The 11297-nt window shown below is 47.7% G+C and overlaps 1 protein-coding gene across 1 annotated transcript in view; it reads right to left on the bottom strand.

The window, feature by feature from the left end:
* The window catches only part of ARHGAP22 (Rho GTPase activating protein 22), a 298466-nt gene that overhangs the window by 199402 nt on the left and 87767 nt on the right, over window positions 1–11297 (bottom strand). The window contains exon 3 of the mRNA XM_023742109.1: window positions 7993–8189. Coding sequence (XP_023597877.1) covers window positions 7993–8189 — 197 coding nt within the window. The remainder of the gene's footprint in view (window positions 1–7992; window positions 8190–11297) is intronic.

The raw sequence follows: 11297 nt of genomic DNA, 5'->3' as shown, positions 1-11297 counted from the left end.
CACAGCAGTCCAGGGACAAGGACTAGAAGGCAGAAGGGGACAGGAAAGCTGGTGATAGGGAACCCAAGGTTGAGTAAGGATAGTGTTGACATGTAGTGGAGCTGTTAACCATTGTCATAGGGCAACGTGTGTACTGTTTAATGAGAAACTCTTTTGTTCTGTAAACCTTCATCTAAAGTGAGAATAGCAGCACAACTGGAAGATCATAATCGATGTTACTGAATTGTGCATGTAGAAATTTTTGAAATGGTGTATCTTTGGCTATGTATATTTTCACCAAAAAAAAAAGAAAAAGTCGAGCAGGGAGAGCGTTGACATGTTGTGGGGTTGTTAACCAATGTCATAAAACAATATGTGTACTACTGTTTAATGAGAAACTATTTGTTCTGTAAACCTTCACCTGAAGTACAATAAAAAAAAATTCCAAATGCAAATTATTTTCGTTTATTTCATTTATTACTTATTAAAGTCATATCTGCATATAGGTTAAAGAATCAGTAGTTCTGCAAGGCTTGTTATGAGGTACAGCAGTTTCTTCCTCCTCTACCATTGCCAGGATCTCAAGTACTTTCAGCTCTTAGCCACTTTGAACTCTGAGGTGAGGTTTTATTTTTTAATTTATTTCGGCATTTATTGGTATTACGACTTTTGAGGTATTTATTTCTAAATAATACGCTTATATTACTAGTTGCTGATTTTAAATTTCAGGCCTTATCTATGGAATTCCCACCATGGAAGATGAGATTTTGTTTTTTATCCCTCTCAGACACCTTCCTAACCTCCTGGTAACGTTTATTATATCAGTACTCAGCGTCTTCCCTCCCACTCCGGGAAATTTAATTGAAGCGTTTCTCTAAAGATTCCTTTCCCTCTATTTCTTTCTTCTCTCTTTCTAGAACTCCTTTTACTCAGACGTTTGGCTATTTTCTACTTTCTTATTTTTCTCTTCTTCCTCTGACATTGTGCCAAATTTCTTCCAACCCTTCTGTTGAATTTTTCATTTCTGATATCTTATTTCTGATTTCTGTGAGCTGATTTGTTCTCTGACTGTTCCATCTTTATAGTCACTCTCTGAGGAGGTTAAAGGCGGTCCTGCGTAAACATTTTCTTTATCCTGCACAGTCTCTGTTGCCTCAAACTTGCTCTTTTGCTTTGTTTTCCTCTCTTTCATATTAGATGCTTTCCTTAAATGTCTGGCGACCCAAGACTCTCTACTCGAATTCAGGAACGGTTCTCCAACGAGCTGAATGGAGGTTGTGTGACCTGCCAGATGACTGCTGGGGCCTAGGTGCCCCACAATGGATGAGGATGAGGATGGGTGCTAAGTAATTGGTTTGCATACACATTGTCAGCTAATCTTTCTACTTGCAGTATGGTACCCCCACCAGCAGCTGGGCCTAGTATCTTCAGCCCAGAGAGGGGCTCTCTTACCTTTCCCAGAGGAAAAAGCCTCCAATCTTCTTCTACCTGAGTGAGGAGCCACTCACCTTTTTGCACTATGTTGTTCAGGAGATCTGCATTTAATTGCTTTTTAAGCTGACTTTCAACCAGTTCTGTTTTTAGTTCCTCTTTTGCCTTCATTTCCAGAGATATCTGGTCCGGCCAGTTCCAGGGTCTTTGAGGGGTTCTGCTTTGCAAACGAGGTGGATTCTGTGCTGTCGCCGCTGCTGGCAGGAATTGAGCTCTCTTGGGTCTGCTGAATGAGCTACCTCTCGCCCTTCTGCTTTCCAGCATCCAGAAGGCAGTTGTTGCTGTCTGCCCACTCCTGTTCTTTTCATTTAGGTGTGCTCACACCTTCCAAACATATCTTTACTGTTGCTCAGTGGAGTATGGGGATGTGGAGAAGCCAAAGGTGATTTTTAAATCTGTCATCCTTAACTGGAAGTTTAAATTTAAGTTTTGATTTTCTCATTAACTTGGGAGGTATTATAAAGTGTGTTGTTGTTATTGTTGTTAGGTGACATCGAGTCAGTTCCAATTCACAGCGACCCTATGTACAACAGAATGAAATACTGCCTGGTCCTGTGCCATCCTCACAATCGTTGCTATGCTTGAGCCCACTGTTGCAGCCAGTGTCGGTCCATGTCATTGAGGGTTTTCCTCTTTTTCGCTGACCCTCTACCTTCCTAAGTATGATGTCCTTCTCCAGAGAATAGTCCGTCCTGATAACATGTCCAAAGTATGTGAGTCTCACCATTCTCACTTCTAAGAAGCATTTTACAGTGTGTGTGTTTAATTTCCACATATAGATTTCTCTCTGTGTCTCTGGCATGTACATCCTCATTTGATATCCCTTTGTTCTTAATTTCTAAGGATTTTTTTTTCTTTTGCACTACTGTCAGTGAATGTGTCTTTATAATCTCATTTTTTTTTTTAAAAAAGGAAAACGAGTATTCTTTGTTTGTATATTCTTAAAGCCATGTTGTTAGGAGCATAAATGTTCAGGGCTGCTCGCTCTTCTTGCTGTTGTTGTGTGCCATCGAGTCAATCCCGACCCATAGCAATCCTGAATGACACAGTAGAACTGCCCATAGGGTTTCCAAGGAGCAGCTGGTGTATTTGAACCGCCAACCTTTTGGTTAGCAGCCTGAGCTCTTAACCACTGCACCATCAGTACGTAGCTGTTAGCAGCATAAATGTTTGCGGCTGCTCTCTTTTCTTGGTAGGTCATCATATTGTTATGAAATATTCCCTTTTGTTCCTTTCTGTTCTTATCACCTTAAATTCTACTTCATTTTAAGTTGCTAAATCTGCTTTCTCTTGCTAGCATTTGCTGGTTTATCTTTTTTCATTTTTTTTGTTTTCCACCTTTTTCTATGTTGCTTTCTGTTCCACTTATTGCCAATCTCCCATTTTATATCTTTTAAGAATCTAACCTAGTCATATTTATTATAACTGAGGTGTTTGTACCTGTTCCTGCCATTTGCTTATTTATTTTTTTGTTTTCTATTTACCATTCTCTCTTGCTTTTTCCTTTCCCAATTTTCTGCCCTTTGTTGGATTGATCATATTTAACTTGTTACATTTTTTCCCTCTTATGTTTTTGAAGTTATACTTTCTATTTCTATTCAAAGCCGAGGAACCCAGAAGACAGGACTGGAATAATTAAAGACTGAAGGTCGAAGGACCAGGCCGACCAACAAGAAGTGTGGCAGGAGTTATCATGGCTCAATAAGCATTTCAAGCAGAAGCTAAAACCATCAAGGTGAAAAAAATCTGGAATCCTCTATTAATGAAACTGAAGGGTCTGTCTGTTGGAAACTACCCCTGACATTTGTTAGGAAAAGTTGAGGGAGAAGGGTCCACTTTCAGGCTCTGTTTTAAAGTGCTGTTGCCTAGTTATTCCATCTGGGCTTATGCGAGCCACTTGCTATTTCTGCGTTTCAGCTTTTCTTTATCTCTATGCTCTGTGTCCTCTGATGACCCTCTTGCCAGTGACAGGGGCAGGGGAAGAGATAAGGGCTTTGGAGAGAGGACCAGGAATGTAAGCTGAGAGCAATCATCATGTGATAGTAGCTCTGGACAGCATCAAGAGTAGCTGGACGCCTTTCTCCAGACAATTCCAGCTGCTAATGCAGGCCTCCTGACAGGGGTTGCTGACTATGTGGGCACTTCTGTCACTGTAAACAGTGAGCAGGACACATTTTTCCAGGAACCGGACATTGAGAATTAGTCATTGCATGTAGTTAGATGTAATTAAACATAAATTTGTGGGGCTATTTTGCCAGCAGACATGCAGGTTTGAGATCATACTGCAAAAACTAAATAAGTCAAATTTGACAAATAGTGGCCTTGAAATTGGGAACCTGTGCAATGGGGCTGCCATAGGAGTCAGGCTTTGTTGGGGAGGGGGAACTGCGGGAAGGAAAGAATAACTGGAGGCTCGAGTCTCTGCTCATTATGTCCCAGAAGTGTCTGGAGTGCCAGCCAGGCCCCAGAGAGTGCTCTGATTTCTGCTGAAGATGCTGCCTCCTTCCCAGGGATCTTATGTGCTCCCTGGTAATGAATGCCCTGTGTAAGACGTGGAATTCAGGGCTTCGAACCTGTCCTTCCTGGTTCAGTCATGGCCGATGAAGCGAAACCAGAACAGACCCAAATTTTTAAAATTTGGCTGAACCAGAATGATAACTGGAACTGGAAAAATTACACATCAAAGCCCTGCTAGAAACCTAATCTCCCTCTTAGAAAACAAGGGCAGTATACCTGTTGCACAGCAACCAGATCTCTTGCCCATGGGATTTTGAGCCTCGCTCAAAGATGGTGGCTGACTCTGCCACTTTGAACGTGTGTAGCTCTCCACAATCCTGCCAATAATCCAATCTCACTCATCAGGCTCCTGAAAGGGCTCACTATGCCTCTTGCAAGTCTCCCATTTCAGGTCTTTGGCCCGTAATTTTTCCCACTCTGGTTATTGTTATGGATCACCCAAACTGTAAAACTTTGGCTCTGTTCTGGTTTGGCTTTGTCAGCCATGACTGAACCTGTCTGAATGGTTTGAAGCGCTGGTGGAATTATCTTGCAGAAAGCAATTTGGTCTTGGTTCTTGGTTCTTCCTAGCCAAACCAACACCTGAGGCTAATGAGTGGGGGCTGACCAGACTAGAAGGGACTACCTGGGGCCCAGTGCTGGCTAAGCCTCAGGAAGCATGATGTAATTTATCATGGCTGTGGTGGTTAGGATAATAACATCCCTGAACCCTAAGGCTCAGATGAGCTTTCTGGTTGGTGATCACGCATGGAGATAGTAGCTCATCCCTATTTGGGACATGGAAGCTTCATGTCAGGGACCCTCCCAGACCTCATCCTGTATGTCTCTTCATTTGTTTCCTTTTGGGTTGTAAGAAATCCATAGCTGTAAGTACAGTGTATTCTCCATGAGTTCTGTGAGTTGTTCCAGTGCATTAACAAACCCACAGGGGCAGTGAGAGCCAGCAGGGGCAGGTTCTGCCCATTTGGCAGTCCAAAAGATGGTGTCCATATAACTTGTAAGTTCTGACCCACCTCTGGTTGGCAAGGCTCAGAGAGAGAATGCTGCTTGGGTGACTAGTGACAAGGATGGAGAAGTGGGAAGGTGAGGGCTGGATCCATTTCCATACTTAGGGAATTGCATTTATGCTGATCCTTACCCGTTCTGCCCCTTGTTTAGTGCACTGGTCTAGTTTGGCTTGGACCTGAAGGCTGCCCTTGTGTCCAGACTGGTGACTGGGCATGCTGATGCCTCCATTTTATTAGCTGCTTCTACCAGAAGCCACTGGAGGTCTGGAAAAGGTGGCAGGTGGGGGGAGAGTCAGTTCAGGAGTTCTGGGATATGGAGGTTCCTTATGGAGCTATAGCTGATGGGTAGGGAATGCATGGACCACATAGGGCCCACCGTGAGGAATATGGTGGGAAACCATGCAATTATCCTAAGAGATAACACTAGGGGCTGCGACAGGAGGGGCGTGACAGAGGGGCCATAGGCAGGGCTCTGAAAGACTGGGGACCCTGGCAATTTTGGTCACAGTCTTCAGAGTGACTGGTCACCGACAGGTCAACCAGGGAGGTAGGACGCTGTTGAGGGGCCAGGGCTGGTCTTCAGTGCAAAAGTGAAATAGCAGTCAGCAAGCCTGGAGGTGTGGCCCTAGGCCTGGGGAGTAGGCTTAGGAGCGAGGCCAGATGAGACCAAGGCAAAGGTGAGGCTGACGGAGAAAGAGGGCTCATATTTAAGTACCTAATGCACTAGGGAAGGAGCCCTGGTAGCACAGTGGTTACAATGCTTGACTGCTAACCAAAAGATCAGCAGTTCGAACCCACCAGCCACTCTGCAGGAGAAAGATGTGGCAGTCTGCTTCTGTACAGATTTACAGCCTTGGAAACCCTCTGGAGCAGTTCTACTCTGCCCTATAGGGTCACTGTGAGTTGGAATCGACTTGATGGCGGTGGGTTTGGTTTTGGTTTTTGTAATGTGCTATGAATTGGGCTTGGTTATGTATATGGTGCAGAATCTAATCCTTAGCATGCCTGTGATGTAGGTAATATTGTCTCCATAATAAAACCTAACATAAAAAATAAATAAGTGACACGCCCGAAGTCATACAGCTAGCATGGTGAGCCAGAAGTTAAGTTCTGATCTATCTGACCCCATAGTTCGTAACTGTTCCACTTAAACTTTCTGGGGGTTGCTTCCATTCCTTATAAAACTGAGGAGGCTGGACAAGATCAGCATTTCCTAAATTTGCATTTTTCAAGATCCACCTTCCTGATTTTTCTCATAACCACCTTTCATCTGCACTATTACTTATGGCAAAGTTTTCCTTAAACAGTCTCATTTTTCGTTTTTAACTTAAATATATTTTAGAAAGGAAAACAGGAGATCACTATCATGAATAGAAACCAGTATTACTTTCCATAAACAGAGGTGTTATGGATTAAATTGTGTTCTTCCCAAATTATGTGTTGGAATTCTAACCCCTATACCTGTGGATGTAATTATGTTTGGAAACAGTCTTTTCTTTGTTATGTGAATTAGATCATGCCTGGCGAGTGCGGGTTCTAAATCCAATCACTTCGGAGTTATAACGAGAGTAGAATGGACACAGAGACATGTACACATGAGGGCATCTCCCCACCCTCCTTGGCTCTTCCCTTCCCCAGACACGCTGTCCTCCTTTAGTGACTGATCCCTCCTGATGACATGTCCATCAGGGAGAGAGATACGTGAAGATCATCTACAAGCCGAGGAACCAGGACACCCAGGGCTCCCAACAAGGAAGGAATCGACGCTGCGAAGCCCTTGATCTGGACATCTAGCCTCCAGAAGTGAGAAAATAATTTTTTGTTCTTTAAAGCCACCCTCATGTTATTTCTTTTTACAGCAGCAGTAGGTAACAAAGGCAGAAGGGAACCATTAGAACGAACAGAGTGAAAACAGCAAATCACGAAATTCCAGCTAGCTCTTGTTGCTACTTAAGGCTCGGAGCTGAGACTTGCCCCTCCCCTAATTTGTTTAAATGGGAGGACCACGAGTGTTGGCGGAGTAAGCGTTAGAGATACCCTAGCACCGAACTGAGACTACACCCTAGATACACTCGGGAGACTTCAAAGATGAGTGGAAAGGGTCATTTCCTCCTCTGAAGTTGATGTTACCCCACCCTGCAGCCATGTACCCCCTCACACTTGCTCATCACTAAGCACCCCCTTTCTGTCCCCCACTCCAGGGTACCTCCCACGTGGTGGGAGCTGCAGAGATGCCCAGGGCCCCTACCCCCGACCCTGGACAAGGAGACTGGCTTCTCCTTCTGATTCAGACAATGACTGGGAGCCTCCTGTGGACAAGTCACTGAAGCCCCTTTCCCCCACTTCTCCAAGAGAAGCGTGGGTAGCTCTGAGGTATCTTGCTTTCTCTCAAAACGATGACAAAGACTACAGTGACTAGTCTCCGAGTGCGGGGTCCTGGATGGCAGGAAGATGAGCATCCCTGTGACATGGGCCTGGCCACCCCTGGTGGGATGGAGCAGTCCGGATGGTAAGGCAGGCCTTTTCAGCATCCAAGGTGGACCTTATAGTGCTGGCGGGAAACAGGCAGCCACTGAGAGGCAGAGGGCTCCACCGTTAGCCAGTATCTCAGCTGGAGGCTAGCTCTGTCTGGGCACTGCCTTTACTAGAGGAAGGAATTAACACGATGGGTCTGCATGTGTCCTCCTTGGAAGCACAGAGGGGCAGAAAAGAGCACGGGGGAGCCTTGTTTTCTTAACCTTTGCAGAGATGCTCTCTACCAACTTTACAAGGGAGCATTTTCATTTCTCAAGCTGCAGATGTGTTTCAGCAAACTCAGCTGTCGCATCAGGAACATGGGAGCCCAGAATAGAAATTACTTCGGAAATTCTGTGGAAATATCACTCTGACTCAAATCAATGGCTCGGGTGCTTGAGAGGCGGGAGTCCGGCAGCGAGGGTCTCTCTGCCTCCTCCTCCCCAAGCATCATCCAGCCGCACCTGAAGCCCACACCACTCACCTGGGGTTTGGTCTCCTCTTTATCCTTGTAGTACAAGAGCTGGTCCCCACGGAGCACGAACCACCGCGGCTTCCAGTTCTTCATGATGCTCCTCTTCTTCAGCCAGCCCGCCTTCAGCACGGGGCCCAGCCTGCGGGGTCCAGGCGACCGCCCCGGGCTCTGGTTCTGCTCCCCAATCACCAGGCTTTTGGAGCGGGCTGGAACCAAGAACAGACACAGTGGGTGTGAAAGCCGGCAGCATCCCGGCTGCCCTGTGACCAGAGTACAGCTGGCCTTCTCACTGCCGCCCCCTGGGGTCTGGAGGGCCACCTGGTGACCTGTGCCTGTGGGCTGCAGCTTGCAGCCACTGAGGCAGCAACATCAGCACTGCAGGAGCTGGAGCAGCAGCTGAGTCTACCACCTGGGCAGGTGCACAGCCACCTATCTGTTATCTTCTGCTCTGTCTCTGGGATGCCATGCTATCCACTTCCCAGGTATGTTCAACTATCTATCCGTTACTTCATTCATTCAAGAATTCGTTCATTTATTCACTCACCAAATATTTACAGAGTAACTACTATGTGCCAGGAGTCCCCGGGTAGTACAAATGGTTAACATGCTCACTGCTAACCAAACAGTTGGAGGTTCAAGTTCACCCAGAGATGCTTTGGAAGAAAGGCCTGGTGATCACTTCTGAATAATCAGCCATTGAAAACCCTACAAAGCACAGTTTCACTCTGACACACACGGGGTCACCAGGTGTCGGAGTCGACTGGAAGGCCACTGGCACTCTGTGTCAGGCACTGTGCCAGGTACTGGGATAAAGCCCTGAAATAAGAAACAGGTAGCACCCACATCCTAGCAGAGCTGCTGTTACTCAGGCCCTGAGGACTGGCTCCATCCAGATCTCCTCCCTGGTTTCTATGAAGCCCCTCTGGAGGTGCCCAGCCTCACTGTCCAGATCCCCCAAAGCTGCTTCCCCGGGACCAGCTCCTGGGATTAAAAAACTGGCAGGGTAGATGGGACTGCAAGGCCTTCTGCTTCAGCTGTTGGCTAGGACGTGTTGGTGGCTTCCCGGCAGGGCCTTTTCTGAGTGCCCGGGAGTCCCTCTGCCCTGCAGGCTCCCTCATCTCCCCAGCAGATCCCCCTGCCAGTGCTCTGCAGGACTGGTGCTGCCCTTCACAGGGATGACGGAGGTTCTGGCCCCTTCACATGCCTCCCCCTCCCCTCCTTGTTCCCTCTCCCTCCCTCCTCTGTCCCAAGGAAAGCCCCTCTTCTCTCCCTGGCCAGTGTCAAGGGCACTGCTGCAGTGGTCACTAGGAGGGGCCATCCTGGACTCTGGAGGAACACTTCTGGGTTCACATGTAATCACACTTGTAATTCTTATACCACAGATCCTAACTTCTGACTGGAACACATGGTTTCTATGGCCCTCAGTTCTTGCATTGCACCTGTGATTGTGTGCATGAGTTATTGTGTGTATGTGTGTGTAAGCTCTCCTGTTACACCAGTGACTGCAGCTCCCTCAGCCTGGCCTGCCCTTTGCCCTGCTTGCCCACTTACCTAGGCCTTTCTTACATGCCTCACCCACTCAAACCCAGTTCTGGCTGCATGACGAGTTCCTACTCATCCTTCAAGATCCAGCTCAAATAACCCCTCCTCCTGGTAGCCTTCCTTCCGAATCACCTCTGGACAGTCTTCCCTCTCCTAACAGGACACCTAGGCCGGCAGCTGGTAATCATCCACGTAGCTGCCTTTCTGACCCACTAGACTGAGGATGGGGATGGGAGGAAATGCTTCATCAGTGCTACCTGTGAAGCCAGCCATGCTTCAGGCACAGACAGGAAGTGGACTGTTGCCATGCCTGACCCAGGAAGGGGGACTAGCAATCCCTGAGGGCAGTGGGTGTTATCCAGAGACTCAGAAAGGAAGGCACCTCTGGGGAGGCCCCAGGACAGTCTGGACTGCACAGCCCAGCTCTCCTTCCAGGAAACCAGCTCCCTCGCTGAAGCCACCACACCTCCCGCTGGGTGTGAGTCCCACTTGCTGTCCCATTTACAGGCTGATCCACACCTCCGCTCTCCCCTCCCTGCTGGTTCCGCCCCAAGCATATTGGTGCAGGTTAAACTGTGCTTCCCCCTTTATTTCTAACAGCTATATACCCTCCCTATGAACTCATGCACCACATGTTACTGAAAGATGTTAGTTATTTAATTAACGAGGCAATAGGGCCCAGCTGAAGAAATAGAGGCTTTGGACTAAGGTTGGGCCTGGATGCTGAGTCTGGGTCTGGCTCATTTGCAGCTCTAGGACTTGTGTGTGCCTCAGTCCGCTCATCAGCAAGCTGGGCCCATCTGGGAGGATGACACCTGATCCCGCAGAGTGAGTGACTGAAAGGAGGGGGACAGCCACACCAGGCAGACTGCCTGGCACTACAGGGTCCCAGTGACTGGCGACTGTGACAGCGATGATGGTCATAGAAATGGTGTGATGGACATCCCTGCAGAACTCACCTGGAGATGGGTTCCCAGCAGTGGGCTCATGGGGCAGAAGGGATGGACCTCTCTATGGCACTGTGCCTTCTAACAACGGTGTCAAGTATTAGAGCACCACACTATACTAGTGTGCCACTTTCTCCACAGCCACCGATATTAAATATTGTAATTCGAATATTCCCACTCCCTGATTTAGCAGGTATAAAGTGACAGCTGTAACTTAGCTCACCCTTTTGGATTACTGATCAGGTTGAGCATCTCCCACAGGCTTTTACTAACTAAGAAGTGACTGCTCACTCCCTTTGCCCATTTAGCTGATTGCCTCTGGCAGAAGAGGCTGGGTGGGGGTGGGGGAGCACCCAACAGCTGGAGTCCCCCTGGGTCCATGGGTCACTCCAGCCCTCTTCCCCAGAAGTCTTCCTGCAGCCCTGGGAAGGCTGCCCTCTCATTTCTGGGCACCTGTACACTAGTCTGATGTTTTCCCTGCCCAGCCCTGGCCGCTCTGCCAACCTCAGCAGACTTGGAAGAAATTCACTGTCTTGGCAAGGCAGGGCTGAGATTGCGGGTGTGGCACCAGAAGGGGCCTTCCCGCTTCCAGGGCTGTGCATTCTAGTGCCCTGTCATAGAGTGTTCTAGTGCCCCCCTCACAGAGCATCCTAGTGTTCATAACAGAGCATTCCAGTGTTCATCACAGACCATTGTAGTGCCCTGTCATGGACAGTTCTAGTGTCCCCTCATGGAGCATTCCAGTGTTCATCACAGAGCATTCTAGTGCCCTGTCATGGAGAGTTCTAGTGTCCTCTCATGGAGCATTCCAGTGTTCATCACAGA

Source organism: Trichechus manatus, unplaced genomic scaffold (assembly GCF_000243295.1).
Source record: "Trichechus manatus latirostris isolate Lorelei unplaced genomic scaffold, TriManLat1.0 scaffold00200, whole genome shotgun sequence".
Classification (NCBI taxonomy): Eukaryota; Metazoa; Chordata; class Mammalia; order Sirenia; family Trichechidae; genus Trichechus; species Trichechus manatus.
This window is presented reverse-complemented; position numbering and strand designations above follow the sequence as displayed.